Source organism: Solanum pennellii, chromosome 11 (assembly GCF_001406875.1).
Source record: "Solanum pennellii chromosome 11, SPENNV200".
NCBI lineage: Eukaryota > Viridiplantae > Streptophyta > Magnoliopsida > Solanales > Solanaceae > Solanum > Solanum pennellii.
Window position 1 is genome coordinate 1,630,463 of NC_028647.1, and position 21,833 is coordinate 1,652,295.

The 21,833-nt window shown below is 35.0% G+C and overlaps 4 protein-coding genes and 1 non-coding gene across 5 annotated transcripts; 1 reads left to right on the plus strand and 4 right to left on the minus strand.

The window, feature by feature from the left end:
• Window positions 1-74: 74 nt before the first annotated feature.
• On the minus strand, window positions 75-235 carry LOC114074965. Its single transcript, XR_003575344.1, has one exon. It is a non-coding gene; the product is annotated as a U1 spliceosomal RNA (small nuclear RNA).
• A 2,386-nt stretch (window positions 236-2,621) lies between these two features.
• On the minus strand, window positions 2,622-3,860 carry LOC107003415 (protein YIPF5 homolog). The gene has a single exon (XM_015201739.2). The coding sequence runs from the start codon at window positions 3,644-3,646 to the stop codon at window positions 2,906-2,908; it is 741 nt and encodes a 246-aa protein (XP_015057225.1). The 5' UTR covers window positions 3,647-3,860; the 3' UTR covers window positions 2,622-2,905.
• A 1,077-nt stretch (window positions 3,861-4,937) lies between these two features.
• Window positions 4,938-20,219, plus strand: LOC107005013 (probable aspartyl aminopeptidase). The gene is made up of 10 exons (XM_015203465.2): window positions 4,938-5,183; window positions 6,397-6,484; window positions 12,274-12,409; window positions 12,696-12,968; window positions 15,119-15,266; window positions 16,124-16,363; window positions 16,881-17,013; window positions 17,742-17,923; window positions 19,052-19,164; window positions 19,908-20,219. The coding sequence occupies exons 1-10, from the start codon at window positions 4,995-4,997 to the stop codon at window positions 20,011-20,013; spliced, it is 1,608 nt and encodes a 535-aa protein (XP_015058951.1). The 5' UTR covers window positions 4,938-4,994; the 3' UTR covers window positions 20,014-20,219.
• On the minus strand, window positions 8,260-9,580 carry LOC107005014. Its single transcript, XM_027913076.1, has one exon. The coding sequence runs from the start codon at window positions 9,240-9,242 to the stop codon at window positions 8,592-8,594; it is 651 nt and encodes a 216-aa protein (XP_027768877.1). The 5' UTR covers window positions 9,243-9,580; the 3' UTR covers window positions 8,260-8,591.
• LOC107005015 (protein LITTLE ZIPPER 4-like) lies at window positions 19,988-20,849 on the minus strand. Its single transcript, XM_027913077.1, has 2 exons — window positions 20,690-20,849; window positions 19,988-20,573 (listed from the first exon to the last, which is right to left on the minus strand). The coding sequence occupies exon 2, from the start codon at window positions 20,539-20,541 to the stop codon at window positions 20,308-20,310; it is 234 nt and encodes a 77-aa protein (XP_027768878.1). The 5' UTR covers window positions 20,542-20,573; window positions 20,690-20,849; the 3' UTR covers window positions 19,988-20,307.
• Window positions 20,850-21,833: the final 984 nt, after the last annotated feature.

Sequence of the window (21,833 nt, forward strand, 5' to 3'; positions counted from 1 at the left end):
CCAGGACTAAGGTAGTAAACTGTATGGCCAGAGTTGGCATTAGTGTGCAAAAAACTATTTGGTTTTTGAATTGGGCAGGGGCTGCGCGAACGCAGGCCCCCACAGCAACAAATTATGACGTAGGCTCGACCACTTGGGCCGACCTTAGGCAGGCACCCCTCCAAAGTGCAATGGAGGTCACAAGCCTAGGCCATGGGTCTTATTGATCGCCCATTGACCCCGTCCAGGTAAGTATGTAATCCTGTAAGCTCAGCCCATTATTAATACCACTGTTTTTGCTCCAATTTTCTCTTAGATGCCAATGTGGGAGAATGAAAATTACTCAAAATACATACAAGAAGCATCAAAATCAAGTTCAGAAACAGCAGCTATCTCGACTACTGTTGAAATAAATCTATCCATATGCCTTGAGCAAACCATAATTCATAACGACTTTTTTCAATTGCATTAGGTTATTTCCACACCAAACAAAATGAAACTTACGATATCAAGAAACTGAATGGAAATTGCCTTTGTAGTCAATTACTAAGTTGTTAAAAAAGTACTTATACTTGCATGGTTTAGACTGCAATGTCATGCATTGTAGTTTCTTCTTCCTCAATGTTTTTAGCTATCTTTTGCTCTGTACCTTAATAATTTGATGTCATTTCTTTCTCTTCCTGCAACCTTTTTCCTAAATAAATTCACTTTTTGAGCTAACAGTCTATCGAAAACAACCTCACTACTCCCGCAAAGGTAAGGGTCAAGTTAGCGATCATCTTACCCTCCCCAATCCCCACTCCACTTGTGACACTAGTGGGATTACACTGTGCTGTAATTTACATATATGATTCACATAGTTATATGTGAAATATATGTGTTAGGATGTATGGACTCACGTTCCTGTTTTTACTACGAAATTATGTTCAGGAAATAACTACCAGAGCATTTCAACAGTTCTTTGCACAATCAATCTGGCCTATGCAGATCCCATAAAAATCATTATAACAGAATGGAGAGTCGCGTATAGACAACAAACAAGCCAAAGACATTGAGGAAAGTTTCTGATGCACAGGCCAGAAGATGAAAAAGAACAATGACAGAATGAACACCAACGAACAGCACAATCTGCAGAAAAATGCTATAGTATGCTCCAGTCTCTTGGTAAACTGATGCTTTTGCTTAAACTTAAACTATTCTTGTAGCAAATAAAGGAAAAATAAAAGCTGAAATCAATGATAATTCCTTTCAGCAATATAAGCTCAAAACAAGTTCAGTGACCAATTTTCCAACCAAGAGCTACTTCACTTCATCACAAAAACAAATCCGACAAAACGGATCCTTTACATCAGTATAACCTTTTCACAAACCAGGTAAAAGATAAAGAAGCAAGTAGGTCACCAAAAGAAGTGCTTCTTTGGTAACATAATAATATCATTGATGTGAAAACAACATTAACCTTGATGTTAGATCCACCACATTAAGTATTTATAGATGACTAAGCTGAACCTGTGCAGAATCCATTAGTCTATAAGGTAAAAATAGCTTGTCCAGTAAACTGCATAAATGCAAAACACTTTTTAACACCATACAGCTCACAATATCACTCACATGTTGACACTTCTGTAGACAAAATTGATGGGTGAAAGTAAGCATTACATACTGTACAAGAGATGGTCTCCGTGCCTGTGTAAATGCAAAAACGTATACTTTATGGATCTTGTTTAAACAAGAAATTATTCAATCAGAAGTCCTAGATTACAGCAAAAAGCCTGTTAGATTCTTTATTACATGCGACGAAGTCATTCGTCACTAATTAAGACAATTGAGTTTAATCTGCCATAAGCTTACAACCAAAGAATAAACAGTAAACAAATTAACACCATCATTAACAACAAGTATGTCTTCAATACCTAAAATCTCTAACCATGAGACTATCTGAATATTTGGACCTAGCACTTGAAGAAGAACTTACTCGTAGTTATTAAAACAAAGTAGTGGGTGGGTTCTGGGGTAAGAAATATAAGCTTCAACACAAAATAACAGAGTCAAGAGGTTGTAGATCATAAAGTTAAAGACTACATGAGGCTACCCCATGCCCCCACCCAAAAGTGAAATGCCTCTGTTGCCTCAAGAAACTTATCATTGGCAGCCCAAATCAAATACTTTCACATTTTCACTAATTCGTTGGAACAGTGTCACCATCGTTAGCTTGTTCCAGCGAACTTTACCATCACAAATTGGCATTAAACTTCTAGGGTATATGCATAAAGAGGTGAACGTGCATGAACTTAAAACACCCTATTCAGTTGTTTATGCAGATAAGAAGGCACGTTAACAGATGATACATAAGAATTCAATAACAGCCACCACCATCGCTCATACCATCCATGTAGTTATTGTAATTTCACTTATTCTTGCTTACACTGCATCTCACGAATAAATCAAACCTTCTGAAATCTTAATAGCTTCCAACCAAAGTGGAGTACAACATCCAGAACATATCAACAACAATGTTGAAGGTAATTTCTAGGCTCCGGCTGAAAAAAGGAAGGAAAATTCTACTCGAATATTGAAGAAACATCACAAAAACTTCTGGATATCATAGGCAAAAAGCAAGAAGTTTTAAAAAAGATAGCTCCTTTCAGACCTAGTAATAACGAACTACGTATACACAAGTACATCTCAATTTAACATTTGTAATCTCAAGAAATTTGAAAGCTTGACAAAATACGAAGAAACTAAACCACAACTCTCTTCCAACTATAACAAATTGTGAATTTAAAACTACATGATTCAGTTCATTATATTCATCTATAGCAAATGGAACTAACAAACTCTAACCTCTCAAGTTAATGAAGACTTCAAGGTATTAAACAAAAATGATCAAGCTATAAACCGCAATATACTAACACGTTAATCTGATTCAAAATATCACTAGCAAAGAGAAAAGCATGTAAATTAAGAAACAAGCATACGCGATCAGCCCGCGATGTTCATCTCCACAAGATGCAAGTTCAACCACAAGCCTAGTGCAAACACGAGTTGACCATAACACAAAAACTCCGGTCACCACCTTGATCACCAATCCACCAGGCAAAAACAATGAGATCGCCGATAAAATCACTATAGGCAACATACAATATCCGATCAGGCTGACACACCTGTACAAGTCCAAATTCCCATTTCTGCCGGCGAGCATATTGAACACTACATAGAGAAACAACGAAGCCATGATTACCCATCCCAATATGATTCCAAAATGAAGCTTTCCAGCAAGTAATTGGAAAAGCCCGAACGCCATAAGGAATATGAACGGTCCAGAGAGATCAGCATCTTCATGAAGATCTGCTTTAACCCGAAATGGATTCATAATCGATATAGTTTTTTGGTAAATTTGCTTTGTGTTAATTCCAAGCTCCTCCAGCAACGGTGGCTCATCTTCAAAACCCGCCGATCCTCCGCCGCCGATGGTGGTGGAAGCGAATTGTGGAGTGGAAAATGAAGTGGAAGCAGCAGCAGAACCTACATCAAAGGACATGAAAGGTATCCCAGGGTTCGATGACTTCGGTGGTTGAAACGGCGCCGTTGGAAGCCGACGTTGTTGTGGACCGGGGTTTCCGCCGGACGGGAAAACTACCGGCGGGACGTTAAATTCCTTCGCCATTGATCGGAGATCAAATTAAGTGAATAATTTGAATTATTTTTCCAATAGTAATTGAAGATCTAGAGAAAACTCGAAAGCTTTGAGGCTAAGGCAATCAAATCAAATACAATAATAATAATAATAATAATAAAAAATAAAAACAGAAAAATTATGAATCATTTGAAAATGAAATATTTTTAATAATTTTCCATCCAAAAATAATAATTATAATTTATTTTGTTTTGCCTCAAATAGGTTGTCACATTAATTAATTAGATTGATATTTAAACATCTATAGATGTATATTTTTTTTTTTATGTAATTTATACTTTCCTATAGATTTTGAATCTATATTTAGTTAAAATATTGAGTTGATTTAATTGAGTAAATTTTTAATAAAAGTTAATCAAATTAATTTCTAAAAAGATAATATGAGAATTGATTTGAAAAGGTCGAATAATTATAATTAGTGTAATAGAAGTAATTAATAGTAACAGAATTTGAAGAACAACTATAACTATTAATATAGATTGTCGACGTAGCATATTTTTATAGTTGTGTAATTACATTTTCTTGATATTTTTTCAATTCACTTTTGTTTTATCTGGAATTATTCATAATCTTTTTTGAACTGAAACTTTCATATATCGTTTCTTTACGTGTTCGATCATCACAATATTTTCATCTTGTCCTTCGTCACGACTTTTTTTTCTGAATAATTCATTTCTTATTTTACGTCTACAAATAAATTCACATGCCAATCACAAATAAAAACAAATAGATTGTTAGAATATACTATTAAGTATTAATCAAGTACTTTAGCTAGTATATATTTTCTTTTGAAACAATTGTTTATTAATTTATTCAATTCAATAAAGTTTCTTGATTAACAATGTGATTTCATTGCCAAACATAAATATTATTACTATTTTGTTTGATAATTATTCCATATTATTTTATAATATTATAATCTTATTTCTCACTATTATATAACGTCATCATTTCAATAATTTAAAAATAGTATTCGAAAAATATAAAATAAATAATAAATAAAGATTAAATTAAAATAAAAAAAAATTTAACAATAAAATCGCACTTAATTAATAAATATATATAATATAACAAAGTAAATTTAAACAATCAATTAAAACAAACATTATATTAAAACTAACTCATACAATTCATAATAACTCTCCAAACAAAATGTAAGTTTCGAGAAATTAGAAAAATATTTTATCAAATTCTCTATAATATTTTTTTTGGTACTAATAAATAATAATTTCTCTTTTGAAGAAATAAATAAAATATAGTAATTAATAGATTTTGCCCAAATCCTTCAAATTCGAAGCTTCAATCCAGTAACGCAACAATGGCGGCCATAGCTCGATTCCAATTCCTCCAACCATATCCAATCTCCAAACCCTCAGCATTTTTCTCAAAATTTCGTCAATCCTCACCGTCTTTCTCCAGCTTCAGCAGCATCAAGCCTTGCCGGATTCATTTCCGTAAGTTCTCCGTCACATCACCACTCTGCTCCAGCTCCGGCTCAATTCCTGAGGTCAATCTTATCTTCCTCTGTGTAAATTTACTTACTACTTTCTTCACCTGAAAAAGAATGATGTAATTCGGACTACAAGGATACAAAATGCAATTCGCCTAAAAAAGAAATTTGGTATGAACTCGAATATCAAGTTTTCAATACCTTAGTTTATATAATATTAATAAATAATGGTATGATTATACTTTATAGTAAGAAAATTTAAGTAATTCAGAGTTAGATCATTTAATTTCGGCATGTGAGAGTCAATTCACCTATTTGTTTTCAGTGTGAACTTGAATATCAAGTTTCTAATACATTCTTATATCTAGTAAAGTAGCATGATTCTACTAAGAGAGTGAGTAAATCAGAGTTAAATCATTTGTTTTCGCCTTTTCGGTGTGTGAGAATCAATGCACCTAAAAAAAAAGTTTTGATGTGAGCTCAAAAATCAAGTCTTTAACTTAGTGTATTTTAAAATAATGGCACGATTCGTATTAAGAGAGTTCGTAGTTCATAGTTTTCTTTTAATTTCGGTGTGTGAGAGTCAATTCACCTAAAAAAAACTGGTGTGAACTCGAACGTCAAGTTTTTCGTATCTGTCGTTAGTAAATAAAAAATGGCATGATTCATGGTAAGAAAATTAGTAACTCAGAGTTAATAAGTCATTTAATTTAGGTGTGTGAGTCAATTCACCCAATTTTTTTGGTTGTGAACTCGAATATTAAGTTTTTAATACTTCCTCTTTTACAAAAAAAAAATAAAAATGGATGATTCATAGTAAGAGGGTTAGTAATTCTGAGTAAATAATTTAATTTCTGTGTGTGAGAGTCGATTCACCTAAAAGTTTTTTGGTGTGAACTTGAAAATCAAGTCTTCAGTACCTTTTTGTTAGAAATAAAAAATGGCATGATTCATAGTACGAGAGTTAGTAATTCTGAGTTAAATCATTTAATTTCGGTGTGTTAGAGTCAATTCATCTAAAGTTGGTTTATGATTAACTTTTAGAAATAACAGTACATGCTTGTCACATAAGAAGTGCTGCAAAGCACATTTCTAATAGCTGAAAATATTTTTAGTATATATATCATGTAGTTGATAGGACTGTTGAAAAAAGAGAATGATCCGACACTTTAAACAGTAAGGTGGCAAACAAATTGGGACAGAGGGAGTGTTTGCTAATATATTCATCAATAGTAGCAGTTCTGTTGAAACTTTCTTAATTGGAATGCAGTTTCCCGAAAGTTCTGAATCGAGTACGTCAATTGTTGGTGACCTGTTGGACTATCTGAATGAATCATGGACTCAGTTTCATGCTACAGGTATATTTATGAAGGTTCAACTTCTTCTGGTCTTATGATTATACTAAGGTGCTATATTCTATAGCCTCTGATTGCAGTTTTTAATGTGTAATTATTGAGATGGTTTTTCACTTTCTAATGCGTCTTAATTTGCTAGCATTTTTTTGCTTGGACCAAATAATTGTGAATGAAGGGGTTGTTCCATGCGTTCATAAAGTCAAAATACTCATCGCAGTAGCCAAATCTGGAGGATTATGCAACTCTACCTCAATTGCTATATAATTAGCAAGACCACTAATGTAAAGTTCACTTTTTTGCGCTTGTGTAAGAGTGCCAGCCCGTGAAACCATTTGCTCAAACGTTTCTTGGTAATCTGCCAAAGATCCAATTTGACATAACTTAACCAATTCTCCCAACTTTTGACTTCTAATTGATGGTCCAAAACGAAAATTGCATTGACGTTTGAACTCATCCAAAGTATATTGAGGCATATCTTTATCTAGTTGAAGAAACCAGAGTTGTGCAATTCTTCCCAAATGAAAGAATCAAGTCTAATTTTTTATTCTGCTTGTGTATATTGGTATTGAAAGTAATGCTCACACCTGTTCATACATCCCAAGGGGTCTTAGTGTCCACAAAATTGGGAAAATCCAACTTTGTATGTTTAGGATTCATGGACTTCCCACCCGTTTCTGTTCCTGAACCTACAACCACTACTTCTTTTGTCAGGACCCAATGTGGCCCCTAGGTGTAACATGGCGTATAGGACGCCGAGAGGCCCCACACAAGATACTTAGCGTTCATTATACAAAAAAAATAATAGAATAAACAGATTAAAAGATAGTTTCAACATATAATAGTTTTATAGAAAAAAGCAAAAATTTAAAAAATTTAAACATCCTCTCAAAGCCATCTAGTACATAAGAATATATCGGGGCGTAGCCCGTACATCAAGTTTCAAAATGAAAAGTTAAGACAAAAGGGGAATCAAGCTCGGTCCTCAGAATATGAGGACTTACCAAACTTCAATCTTCTATATGAGATCCCTAGCCACGAAAGTGCGAATCTGTAAGGTCGGTCCCTACAGTTGGGGAAATGTAGACAAGAGTATGTGTTAGTACAAAATATGTACCAAGTATGACAACCATGCATAAAACATTTGAAAACATGAAAAATGGACATTTTCATAAAGTGCGATGACCATGCTAAATCATGAATGTAAAAGAACTAGAGGACATAAGTTTCAAAACATGGTCAATGCAAATAAACATCATCTTAAGTCACATGTGAGATAGTTCTTGAAGTAACCTTAGTTCATTATTGTGGGAGATTTACCTTTAATCGACATATAAGACCACCGAAAGGGGTGTCATACTCGTCAAGGTAAGACCATGAACTTCTAGCTTATGTGGATCCACTAGCTAATGTCTATCTAAGACAATCATCCTATGGGGACACATAAGTATGGGCTTAAGAGATTGCTTCTAGAAACCCGACCTCTACTAACGGGAGAGCTCCCATCTTAATATCCTCTCAGTGCTAAACGTAAATCCCACGAAATAGTGATTTTCTAACTCAATTGGGATTTCTAACTTTGTAAATTGGAGAATTTAGGAACTCCATGGAGGAAAGGGCTCCATGGATAAAAGCTATCATACTTTGAATTTGGAGACTTGATCTTGAAATCCTAGTCTTCTTCTTCAAGCTTTTATAGAGAGAGAAATTTTTCGGGGAAAAACTTGAAGGGATCTGGAGAAATTTAAAAAGTGATTTAGAATGGTTAATTTTTAGGCTTAAAAGACTTATATACGGTCTAGGGTTAGGATTAAAACGACCTAGTTTAGGTATTAGACGCATAAGAAAAGACCCATATAACCTTGAAAAAATAACTGGCGAGTTTTATTTTTCTAAGTCAATCTCCACGGTTCGTGGACCATTCTACCGTCCTTGAACCTGTCCGTAAATCATTACCTTATTATAATTTTTACAAGGCTTGGGTTCAAGGATGGGCTCAACCATGGACTTTTCCACCTTCCTTAGACCCTTGCCTTAGAATATTTTTCACAAGGCTTGAGTTCAAGGATGGGTTCCCTGACCGTGGACTCTTCCACCGTCCTTGAACCCTTCCTTAGACCCTTCCACCGTTCTTAAACCCTTCATTACAAGTCTCTTTTTTAGCTGTTACAACTTTACCTTTCCAACCTCGATTCTGATTGCCATTTTCAATCGCTTCAACATATGCCTCTAAATTTGCTAATTCCTTCATTACTGCATTCACGCGAGCATTTAAGTCTTCCAGCCTTGCTAAATTGGTTGCACGTTCTTCTTTGTACAAAGCCAAAATTTCTAATTGTTTTTGCTTTGGATCTCCCATAACTCCCGTCTCTCGTTGTGCAATTCCTTCCAAATGAAAAGAAGCAAGTCCAATTTCTTCTTCTTCTTGTGTATGTTGGTGTTGAAAGTAATGCTCACACGTGTTCATCCATCCCCAGGGATCTTCTTGGCCACAAAATCGTGAAAAATCCAACTTTATATGTTTAGGAATCATGGAATTCCCACCTGTTTCTGATCTTGAACCTGCAGCCACTGCTTTACCTTTCCAACCTTGATTTTGATTGCCATTACCAATTGCTTCAACATCTGCCTTTAAATTTGCTAAATCCTTCGTTAGTGCATCCAAGCGAGCATTCAAGTCTTCCAGTCTTGCTGAACTGGTAGCATTTGCTTCTTGGTACAAAGCCAACAATTGTGCTAATTGTTGTTGGTTTAGATCTCCCATTACTCCCGTCTCTCCTATCAAGTTGTTATGGTCCCCTGATATGGATCTAGTTATGTGGATCAAATGTTTGAACTTTCTAATTAGAGGTTTCTATTATATAATTTCTCGAAGAGCAATAGAAATGTGGGTGAAGAAGAGAAAATCATGATAAATACATGCGTATAGTGTATACAAAGTTTTTATGCGTGAACTTTCCGCTTTTTAAGCAGTCGTTGTTGTCCATGTGAAGCTTCTTTTTTCCTCTCTTTTCACGTTCCTGAGGATAAGGACAAAGGAGCAGTCTCCTAGATTTTTTTATGGTCTTCCTTTATGGAGACTTAACGACAAAAACACTTCACAGCATGGATCAGGTGACATGATCAAGCAGCTGAGTGAATATCTAACAAGGTGCTTTTGTATTATAACAAGTCTCTAGAGTTTGTGGTCTCAGTTTATCTTATTGGAAAATGCTGCGAGGACTAGTGACTTAAAGAATTTCCGAATATTGTCCTCTAACTAAATTAAGCAATTGTGCTTAACATTTAGGGGTTCTGTTTGGTTGGATTAGGTAAATATATGTTGTTCGGACTCTTAAATAATGTTGATGGGTATGTGTCAGATCCTCAAAAAGTAGTGCATATTCAAAGGATGCAATACTGGTGCAACAACAGTTTTGGAGAGTCCAAGCAACAACTTTATCCTAACATAATTATTCCTAGCATAATTAATGCAACATTTACTTACTACTAATTAGTTAAGAAAACTTATTACTTATTAGTTAAGAAAAATTAATCTCCGCACGATCAATGCAGCGAACCTTTGGTTGGCCGTAATAAATAGTACTCGCATTAAGTTGCGAGAATCCATGTATTATTTTTGTGACATAAAGAGTAGAACAAAAATGCATGTATTACTCAGATAGAAGTTTTAAAGACAAAAATATCCTTAACGTGGGTCATTCCTACATAATATTTTCTGTGATGTTATTAGACACAACATAACAGTCCTTAGTCCTTAAAAGATTGTTCACGGTATAACAATTCCTTCATTATTGTTTCCGCATAAAATATCTCTACACTACAATTCCTTTAACTAGCACGTGAACCAAATGACCACTATAAATCAATATATTTAACATGTCTTGAGCCATTCTTCTCGAAACGTTTGGAGTAGCTGTAGTCGCTCCTCCTGATCTGATCTCAACCTATGAGTGTGCCCGTTATGGCATACCCCTTCCATATCTGTTGCATCTTTTATTTTTCCACATAATTTTAGCTTTCTATGTTGGTGCATTGTCTGTGATTGAGGCCTTGCCTTCACAGAATTTTGTTATAAGTAATATCTTCTAGTTGATTCTTGTATAACATTTATAGGTTTACAAATACAAGGTTACCTATGAAATTTGTTACTTAATGAACTATCGGTTGTGTAATCTTGGTTAGTACTTCCCTTTTGTTTTCTGGTTACTATTTGCTTCACAATATTGCTATTCAGTTTATGTGATTCATCAAGCTGTTGAAGTGCATAACCTTTATGTCTCCACTACGCATGTTGAGCATATATAGGAGAATATGTTGTGCATGTATCCATATGTTTCATTATTTTTGTGACCATATAAGTTGCTCGGAACCTTCACTTTCGGTGCCACACCAATGTCGACACGACATGGGCGTGGATCTGTACCGGCTTTGGTCAATCAATTTTGGGAATTTTGACCAAAATCAAGGGAGAGATTCAGGACAAGCATCTATGATTTTTGTAATCAAACAAAAGTTTAGGTGAAATTGAATAATAAGGAATAGCTTGTATATAGAAATTTCTATGTCAGTCCTTTTCCTTTTATCTCCTTTTGGAATCTCCTCTTGATCAATATATTTTCCTTGAAATACCTTGTAAGTTTTCCATGTCTCATAATTTAGACGTATAACTCTATTTTTAGATATTGAAATATTTTTAATCGAATCACCGCACCTGTATCCGTATCCCCAAATCTTAAAATTTAGATCATGAAGGATTTATTCTCTACATTCACACCCGTAGCAAGGGAACACGGTCACTCAAATGTATTAAATTTAAGCATGCATCCTTGATGCACCTCTGCCTTTTCTAAGGACCTGGGTTCGCAATTCACCCCACAGTTTTTTAAGTTAGTGAAATTTCAAAATATTTTGAATTTTTTATTTGGACTTGTTTTGTTTATATACTTGTTGTAGTAGGATAGACAGCAGAGCTAAGATGATTATGGAAAAAGGAGTAAGAAATGTAGGAGACAACCCTGGTTTGTTGATGGCGATTGTTGACTTGAGTGGTGTATCTACTGTACAAGTTAAGAAATGTAGTATCTTATTTTTTCTTTTAGCATCTTTAACTGGTTTCAGCTTTCATTCAAGGGTGTGGCCTCATGTTTAATGAAATGGGTTGAGAACTACAAGTCTCATTTCAAATTAGAGCAGAGGCAAAAACACTAAGGTGCTTTTTTTCATTTGTCCAAGCCTTTGTAGATAATGTTACTTGGTACCTGTGCTGGTTGGAGATAGCAAGTACCCCTTGGAATTAGTCTTGGTCTGCGCAAACTAATCCGAACATCACCGTTATGGAAAAGTTCAGTTGTGCTTTTATAGCCACTATGATGTCACTTTTATGATATTATCATATATAGATATGGTTTGTTACATAAGTTGATTGGCCACTTAATATAAACGTAGTATTCACCATTTTATTTTGCATGATTTGTTTCTAATGAATGGGTGAGCTTTCCTCATTTCATTAGATGCTTCTCAAATATTAGTTTTTGCCGACTGCGGTGATTACTCTTCAGGCAAGAGTATATGTTAATCTGAGTTGCATGGAATTTGTTTTTATGTGTATGACTCTTAGGCAGTCCAAATGTTTGAACTTTGTCTTGGTGTGAGAGCATTTCTGTTTACAGGCGTGTATGGAGAGTGTACAGATCTCTTAAATAGAGTTCTTGAATTGTCGCTTATTGCAGTCAACTCAAACTTCTATTTTCACCTGCTCACTATTTGAACATTTTCTTTCTTCTTTGTAATAGCTGAAGCAAAAAGACAATTAATTGCTGCTGGATTTCATCTGCTGAAAGAAAATGAGAAATGGGATCTGCAGCCTGGTGGGCGCCATTTCTTTACAAGGAACATGTCCTCTTTGGTTGCATTTGCCATTGGAAAGAAGTGAGCAAGCACTAAATACCTCCTAAAGGTTACACTACAGTTGCTAATTAGTCATGCAATGCTCCTTACACATATGAGCCTGTAGAAACCAAATTGAAAAACGGAATGTTCTGCAAGTAGAAACCAGCTATAGATCAAGGGGCATTCTCTCTATACATTATCAGTCTCATCCATTTTAATCTCTACACGAGGAACTAATATTGAACTCTTTCAGCCATTTATTCCCTCCTCCTTTAGGAGTCACATTCTTATGTTGTTTAATCAGATACATGAATTAGCTTTGCAGGTATTCTATTGGTGATGGATTTCACGTGATTGCTGCTCACACAGATAGCCCATGTTTAAAACTAAAGCCAAAGTCTGCATCAACCAAATCTGGCTATCTTATGGTCAATGTGCAGACATATGGTGGTGGGCTATGGCACACTTGGTTTGATCGGGATTTGAGTGTAGCTGGGAGGGTTATTCTAAGAGATGATGATGGTTCCTTTCTGCATAGGCTTGTGAAAATAACAAGGCCTCTTTTGCGAGTGCCTACATTGGCTATTCATCTTAATAGGTCTGTTGCCTTCCGCTGAAGTTTTTTTTTTCTTATTGTTTTTCCTGCTCTTTGTTTGTGGCGAGAGGGATGTTACATTCTTGAATAGGTAAACAGAACCTTTATTTCTTGCTATCATCTGCCATCTAAGGTATTGCTTTGAGACCACACAGCAACCGCAGAGAACAAACACAATAAGAAACTGGAGCTGGTAACTCCTGCATGCTGAAGTTGAGAGTGAGCTTCATCCTTCTTTACCTATGACACCTGGTAGAGGAATTTTAAACTGGAGAAATAATAATTGCAGTATGTTCAAATTGGTCCAGCAATGTGTCAATATGTGTTAGAATACGGATGGGAATATTCATGCAAATTTGAATAGCTTTCTCCGAGAAGTGACTTACATATCTACTTGATTTAAATTTCACATTAAATAAGGCTAATTGGTCCAAGACATATAGCAAGTCTTTTAAGCACTTATATCTGAAATCTGGTGGATAATAATGAATAGTTTCAATGAAAAGTTAAACCTACTTATGTTGTGGGATCCACAACATGTGATCTCTGCTTTTCTTTTATTGATAAAACTTCAGTCTTTCAATACCTAGCGCAAGCTTCAGAATTTAGGAGTGCTAATAGTTGCATGTGAGACTGAAGTACGTCTCCATGCCCTTAAGTGCCCAAATTTTTCTCTCAACACTCGAGACATATTTACCTCCTCCTTCCCTTGAGACATGTTCTAACTAACATATCATCCGACAAAATTAATATGTTTTTAGCTTGTTTAATTGTTGTTGGTTTTCCGGATAAGGCTGTTAGGTTTATTATGCAATTATTTTGTGCAAAGCAGCTGGTAAAGATACGTGCTCTCAAAAACACACCAGCTACTATAACCGGTACAGATTTTAATTTATGCTTAATATACGGTCAAGTGTTCTTATCACCTGTAGCATAAGGAGAACAACATCTTGGAATTTTTTCTCCAAATAGAAGTCGACTGTTTTTTCCCTTTTTTTGATTTTTTCAAAATTTTGTAAGTGCCCGTTTGGATTAACTTATTTTTCGGTGTTTTTGACTTCTAAGTAGTTTTTTTTTTTTAGTTTTGGAGGTGTTTGGAAAGGTTATAAAGTGCTTTTTGAGCACCCACTTTTAGGCCAAAAAAGTTTTAAAATAAGTCAAAAGTAGGGTACTATCTATTTATGACTTTCAACTTTTGATTTATAAGTTACTTTATGTAAGTCCATCTAAACAGGCCCTAGTCTGGACTTGGCTGAAATTCTCCAAAAACGTTCTAGTTTTGATCCGCTTAGTGCAATACCTAAGCTAGCTTCTGAATTTTTCCTTTCTAACACTAGTAAACACATAACAGAAAGAAAGTTAATTTTTATCCCTTCCACTCCATTTCTGCCTTCTTGTTTCACTCAACTAGTCACTTTTTATATTTAGGAAACTAATTACTTTGAAGAAGAGCCTTGGCGTAACTGGTAAAGTTGCTGCCATATGACCAGGAGTTCACGGGTTCAAGCTGTGTAAATAGTCTCTTGTAGAAATGCAGGGTAACATTGTGTACAATAGAGCCTTATGGTCCAGCCCTTCCCACTGGGCAGCCCTGCCCTTTTAAGAAAAAGTAGTTTCAACATCCACATGACATTTAACACCACAAGATTCAAAGGATATTCTGGTACATTATACACATCTTTAGTTTTAGACCTCAATATTTTAGATCTTCTTTACTTTTTGAAACTCCGTGTTGTGCCAAACTAAAACACAAAAATTGAAACAAAGGGAGTAGTTAAAAAGGAATCTTGTTCTAGTAGCATTACCTTTATGATATGCATAAATTGCCTTCATTGAAATATTGTTAAAAGTTGCTTCCTTCTTAGGTTATCCTCTCTTCTTTAGATTGTGACAAATATCAAAAACGAAATATAAAGGGTAACCTTGATGGAGGATCTCTTTTGATTTATCTTTTGTTAAACTGGTCAATCTTCAGTGACAGTTGTCAATGATCTTTAATTTTGTGTCACCACAACATAAACGGCAATCAAGCAGATTTATGTAGTTGTCAATGATCTTTAATTTGTGTTACCACAACATAAATGGCAATCAAGCACATTTATAAACGGCTTTGCTGATATCTCTTCTGCGCTGTCAATTTTCCTGGCATGTAGAACGGTGAATCAGGATGGATTTAAGCCAAACCTTGAGACTCACCTTATTCCACTACTGGCAACAAAGACGGAGAATGCAACTGCTGATTCCACAGAGAAAAGTAATGTGTCTTCTTCCAAAGACGTTCATCATCAACTCCTTCTTAAGGTAGTTGTTCATATTATGTAAACTAAATCTGACTTGTAGTCCAAGAAATTTCTTGATTGCATGGTCAATCCATAGATACTTGAAGAAATCTTTTGACTGACACAAAAAAGAGGAACTCCTTACGGCATTTTTTCCTGGAATTACCTGATCATGTTATTAATCTTCATATGTAGACTAACCTATGGGTTCCTCATTATTTCATTCCCTGGTCAAAGACTGTGAATGCTTTGACCCTCTGTTTCTATGTTGCTTCCAATCAAGATTTGTTTTGAAAATCTGTTGTGTATTGATCAGCATTCAGCATATAAGAGATACTTTCAGAGTGTTAAAATAATGTGCCAAGTGGTCAAGCTGGGTAGCTAAATGGCTGAGGTTCAAGGCACAAAAAGCTGGTTCTTTACCTTCTTCTATGGAAAAATTCTGTCCATGAGCTTATTTAAAGGCTCAAGCTTGGTGGATCAGAACATCCTCCATTTTAAGGATAACCGACTGAAACACAGAGCTATAGCTGTTAGTAGTCTCCAAAAACAAATGCATCAAATATCTAGTGACCATACTTTAGATGATGGAGAAGCTGGAAGCTCTCTTGATTCTCAATTCTCAGTAGATCGCGTAGCTGTTTTTGTCACATGCGTGTTTATTAGAATGCCTTGTCTATATTAGTTTACTTGCTTTTGGTGGTAGCAGCACTGATTTGTTGTTACACACTTCTCATTTGGCATTATCATGAGTCTGCTTCTGTTCTGTTCTTCTATCTGGTTTCCAACATATTTAATTTGTTACATGATTTAAATGACGGGCGAAGGGTATTTTGGATTGCATGATATGAACATTGATGTATTGCTCTGTGATCGCAGATCTTGTCAGATGAACTCAGCTGTAAAATTGAAGACATAGTTAGTGTTGAGTTAAATATTTGTGATACTCAACCTAGCTGCCTTGGAGGTGCTAATAATGAGTTCATATTTTCTGGAAGACTGGATAATCTTGCATCGAGCTTTTGTGGTTTGAGAGCTCTTGTTGATTCATGTGCTTTGCCCGAAGATTTATCAAATGAGAATTCAATTCGGATGATTGCTCTTTTTGATAATGAAGAGGTAGGAAGTATGCGCAGTCTGAAAGTTCTATCAGTGATTTCCTTAATTTTTTTATTCTGCAATCTACAGATGCTCTCTTATATGAAAGGTACATTTTGAGGAACATCAGTTCAGTTGTTGTTCAATTTCTAAGATTAGGAATATTCCAAGCTAAGAAGTATTTTGCTTATCCCAGACCAAATTTTTGTCTTGAAAATATTTGTCTGATTTAGATAGATCTGTCATGTTTGTCAAATGTTGCATGTGAGCACAAAAGCAATAAAGATCAGTTAACGGTATTCTAAATCCTCTTTATAGGAGCTTTTCAACTATTCTGTACCCTCTTTCTTAGCTTCTTTTTACATTTTCCACCTTAAAACAAGAAAATGAACAGTAAGTTTCACATTCTCTTACTTGGCAGACATTTCTTTACGCAATCAGTCAAGTTTGGCTTGAACTTGAACTTTGGATCAGCTATCTGAATTGATTCAGTTTCCCATTTACTTAAGCATGAGGTCTAACTCTATCAAGACTATAGGTTGGTTCAGATTCATGCCAAGGAGCTGGTGCTCCAACTATGTTTGAGGCAATGAGACGGATAACTGACTGTCTAAGTCATCAGTCTGCAGGAGAAACTGATTTTGCCCGCGCAATTCGCCACTCTTTTCTTGGTACTTCTTCTTGATATGTCTGTGGCCTTTCAATATCTCTTAATATGAATGGACTACTCCATACTCTCAAATCCTTCCTATGTGAACAGTTGTTCCTCATTTCCTGCAGCAGTAATTCAATTGACCAGCTCAAAATAAGACAGTAAAGTGGGAAGGGTTATTGCTTTGCATGATTCTTTCAGAAGGCAGTAATAAATTCAGTATTGGGCCCTGTAAACTTACACCTCTTCAGTTTCATTTGCTGGACATATAAATCTGATTACATGCAAATGTGTATTAGTAATTGTCTTTTCAAATGAAAACTAATAAGTTTGTTATTTGAGTTTATGTTAACTTGTATACACTATTGCACTTTAAAGTCACTAAGTTTCTGTGTTGAGGTTTCCCTTGACGAGTGCAATAATTTATTGATAAATCTAACAGCCTTTGCTTAAGGATGGAGTCTTTCCCAGACCATGTAACAAGAAGGTCTAACGAGTTCCCCAAAAACTTGTTCCTTCATAGAAAGGCTAGTGTGATTGTAGGTGTGATGCAAACCAGCCAAGTAGTACATCATTTTCCTTGTCCATAGATACCAGAATTTGTGGGGTCTAACATGGAAATACTTTTGATTTCATAACATACAGAAAGGAGGAAAAATCAGTTTCCAGCTTTCTTGTCAAAATCACATCATTTTCCCTTTACATATCATGTGAAACTTATTGTCTAGTATCTCATTCAAACAACAGTGTCTGCTGATATGGCTCATGGAGTTCACCCTAATTTTGTTGATAAGCATGAGGAGCACCACCGTCCTGAATTACAGAAGGGACTTGTAATCAAGCATAATGCAAATCAACGCTATGCTACGAGTGGAATTACATCTTTTCTTTTTAAAGAAGTTGCAAGACTCCACAGCCTTCCGACACAGGTAATTTTCAACTTCCAAGTGCTTTAGCATAACCATCAAAGAAATAGGAGGGCACGAAGGCCATTACTTGACCTATTAATTGAATCCCTTATTCAAGAGTCAACTTGTAACTTCTATAGGATCCAAATCCAACGCATTAATGCTACAAATGTATTAATTAATGTATCACTCTCTCAACTATAAGTTGCACTAACTATTCCAGAGTGCATTGGTCAAAATGTTCATGGGTAGCTTCTTAGGTTTTCTCGTGTCTTTTGAGATAAAAGCCTTTCTTTCCAGGCATAAGGTATTATATCTATAATCTTGACATATTGCTCTTACTTACCATTAATGAGATTTATGTACTTCTCTTGCTCTTTCTTCTTAATCTTCAAGTGCATATTAACTTTTCTTTCGTTTTCTGTACTACTTTTATTTTCTAGGTCTTACATCATCACAAAAGAAGGTTCTATTATAACAAGACCCTTGTTTATCTAGGCATTTACATGTAAATTAAGAGAGTTTTAGCCATTTATGTGTCTCCCTGTTTGGCCCCTCACCTCCTCAGTCTATGCTTGAAAGCATAGTTCCTAATATCTCTCCCTATTATTGCATAAAGAAAGTAGGACTGCCATGATAACGTGAGACCATGTTATTGCCTGTCCTATAATTATGTGATTTCTTTTCAATATGAACATAAGTTTATACACATGGAAGAAGAGCACATAAGAGGCTAGAAGTCCAGAGACCAAATAAAGAGTTTCATCAAATAAAATAGAGAGCTCTTCCGTTTTGTTGAATTCAGTTAAGAGAGGATATCATGAAAAATACCGTGTAGTTTCGTCCTTCGTTAAGTACTTTTATCTACATCTTTTGCAAGAAGACAGCTAGGCACAATCTTAGCTGTAATACTCTTCTGATGTATCCTGTTCAGTTTGTAAGAGGTTTCCAAGAAGTATATGACAAGGAACTGTATGCTCAGTATATATCAATAAGAAAATATGTTGGAGTTTATATTAATGATATGAGAGGAAACTCCACATGTGCTGCAGTCTCTCATTAACAAATCTTGTGTATGACTTCTATTAAAATTTTAAGATCCAAGTATGTAAGCTTGTATAAAGCAACCACTCTTTTGAATCCTTACAGGACTTTGTGGTGCGAAATGATATGGGATGTGGATCAACTATAGGTCCAATACTTGCTGCAGGAGTTGGAATACGTACTGTTGATTGTGGTATTGCTCAGCTATCCATGCACAGGTACCTTGTTATTTAGTTTCTCCATTCAATGTTGTGCTTCATGGGATTTCCAAGAATCTTCTTCCATTTATTTGAAAGTTGGTTATACACCAGTGACTGGTTTCCATTAGGCAAAACAAAAACAAACTTCTGAAATCCAAAAAAATATTCCTCTACCCTTAGTTCCCGTCACAAAAGGAAGAGAACTACAGACTTCCAAAAGCAAAAAAGTATTGCCTTACTCTTAGTTTCAATCAAATTATATTTACCCAAAATGCAAAGCGGTTTATAACTAGTTTTTTTTTTTGAAATTTGTCATGCATCATCCGACATAGAATTTCTTGAGCTCATATTTGGTAATGATCTATATTGTCAAGCTGCAGTGCTTGTTCTTCAGTCAAGTAGGGATCAGATGTTATACACAACTTTTTTTCAAATTGAAGTAGTCCGGAAAGAAAAATATTCAACATGCTGCACCTTGTCAAACCTCCTATAAAATGTACATTTTGTGTACTCTTTCAGAGTAAAAAATTTCTATGGTGTAAACCAAATGACAGCTAAATAATTAACTTAGGAAGTCTCACGATGTAATTTGTAATTGGCACATGGTAGTTTGATTTGATGAAATGGTTACATGTTGCTTGGGGACACCATAATATTTTACTCTGTTAATATATATCTTCTTCTTGCTCTAATTGGTCACCTGTTTCGTCAAGTTGGTCATCAATTTTCCATAAATTCACTTTGCTTTTCTGGAATTGCAGCGTGAGAGAGATATGTGGAAAGGAAGATGTGGATATTGCATACAAGCACTTCAAGGCATTTTACCAGTCATTCTCAAGCATAGACAGGAAGTTGAATGTGGATTGATAATTGATGAAGTGAAAAACTTAGCCTTTTAGTTCACAACCCCTTAATAGCATAATTTTTTTCCTTGTTTTTTTCTCTTGGGAGTACAATTGGTAGTAGACCTTTTAGCTAAGCACTTCGATTTGATTACTAAACTAGTACAATATTTTGGAGTAAATGCAACAATAAATAGTTTCAAATGGCAGATTGCCTGGTAATTGCTATGACATTGGTAAAACCCAATTTGAAATTTCTCATAATTTTGAACTGCATAAAGCACCTGAAAGAAGAAGTGATTTGGTACAACATTCACTTTCATTCCAGTGCCTGACGTTTGTTTGCTTCTATTTGATCACTGACAGAACTTGAACCCATATCAACTTCAAATTCAGGTTTCCGCTTGGCATTTTTAGCTGCTAACTTCCGTTTCAGCTCTGACAACAAAGCTTGATTCTCCTGGTTCAGACGTTGAGCTTTCTTCCTCAGCCTCTCATTCTCACGAATAATCTGACAGTTACGCAGGTACAGCTCTGAATTCTCTTTTTCCATTTCTGTATTGCTTTCTTTGCCCTGAAATATATCTTGACAAAAGTGACAAAACTAGATTAGGATACCTCATACCGAAACATAATATAGAAAACTATCCCTGTGTAATGAAAATTATGAGCAAAGTAGAAACAGAAATAGAATTACTTACCTTGTGTTAGTAGGAACTTAGAGGGGGTCAGTACCTTGAGATGTTATTTTTCTGGGCTATGTTTGAAAAAAAATACATATATTTATATAGTCATATATGCATGTAAACTTGGTGGAGACTAATTGATAAACATGCCAAGAGTCACACGAGAATAGCACAGTTCACTAGGAAAAAGAAGTATTGATTACCTGATCAGCATAGCCCCCACACTTTTCTTTATACTCATAACAAAACACAGGTCAAAGTGCACTTTAACCATCAAGTGTGGGAAAGAGAAAAGCTTCCCTATTTTTTTTCCCTCTTACGCAGTAGACGCTAGATTTTGCTTTAAAAGTGAGAAAGAGTTGTGGTGTGTTTGGTATGACGGAGAATATTTTTCATACTATGAACTATGGTGTCGAGGTAGAGTTGGGGTGTGGAGCTAGAAGTTCGAATATGGATTCAGTCAAATGAAGTAACTTTTGCTTAAACAACATATTTGTCAAGTCATATACTATGAAACATAAGGGATAGTATCAAACTTGTTTTTCTTTATCTTCATAAATAAAATCATTGTGTTAATTATTAAAAAAATTCAAAATACCCAAACACATCCTTATTGCACATGGATATTGCTTTGTAATATTTAGTTTGTTAAGGTATAAAGCCAAAAAAGAGACATTCTATGAGAAAAAAAATGCTTCTTGTGGGGTAGACAAACATGCTTATGCAATATTTGAGCACGGGAGATAGATGATGCTCTCTATAACAGGAGACTTGAATATTCATGTGAGGGATCTCAAATTTTTGTTCACACATATCATAATTTAATTTTATGTAAAAAAAAAAAAAAAATTGTTAAACACCATTCGATTATTTTATTTGTTATATTTACTTATTTATTTTACAAATTTTATATTTTAAGAAACTAAAAATATAGTCTGAATGACTTGATAATGTAAAAAATATTAATTTGAAAATGTGCACAACTTAAACGGCTATAGCAAGTTACTACTCTCTTTTTTCGGTGATAATTAAAAAAGAAATTACAATACATAACTAGAGTTTCGATTTTATTAGTTTCGATTGAAGCTGATCAGAGAAAATCCATACAAAGCGAACAAACAGATATTTCCTCTGTCCACTTTTATTTGTCATGTTGTGC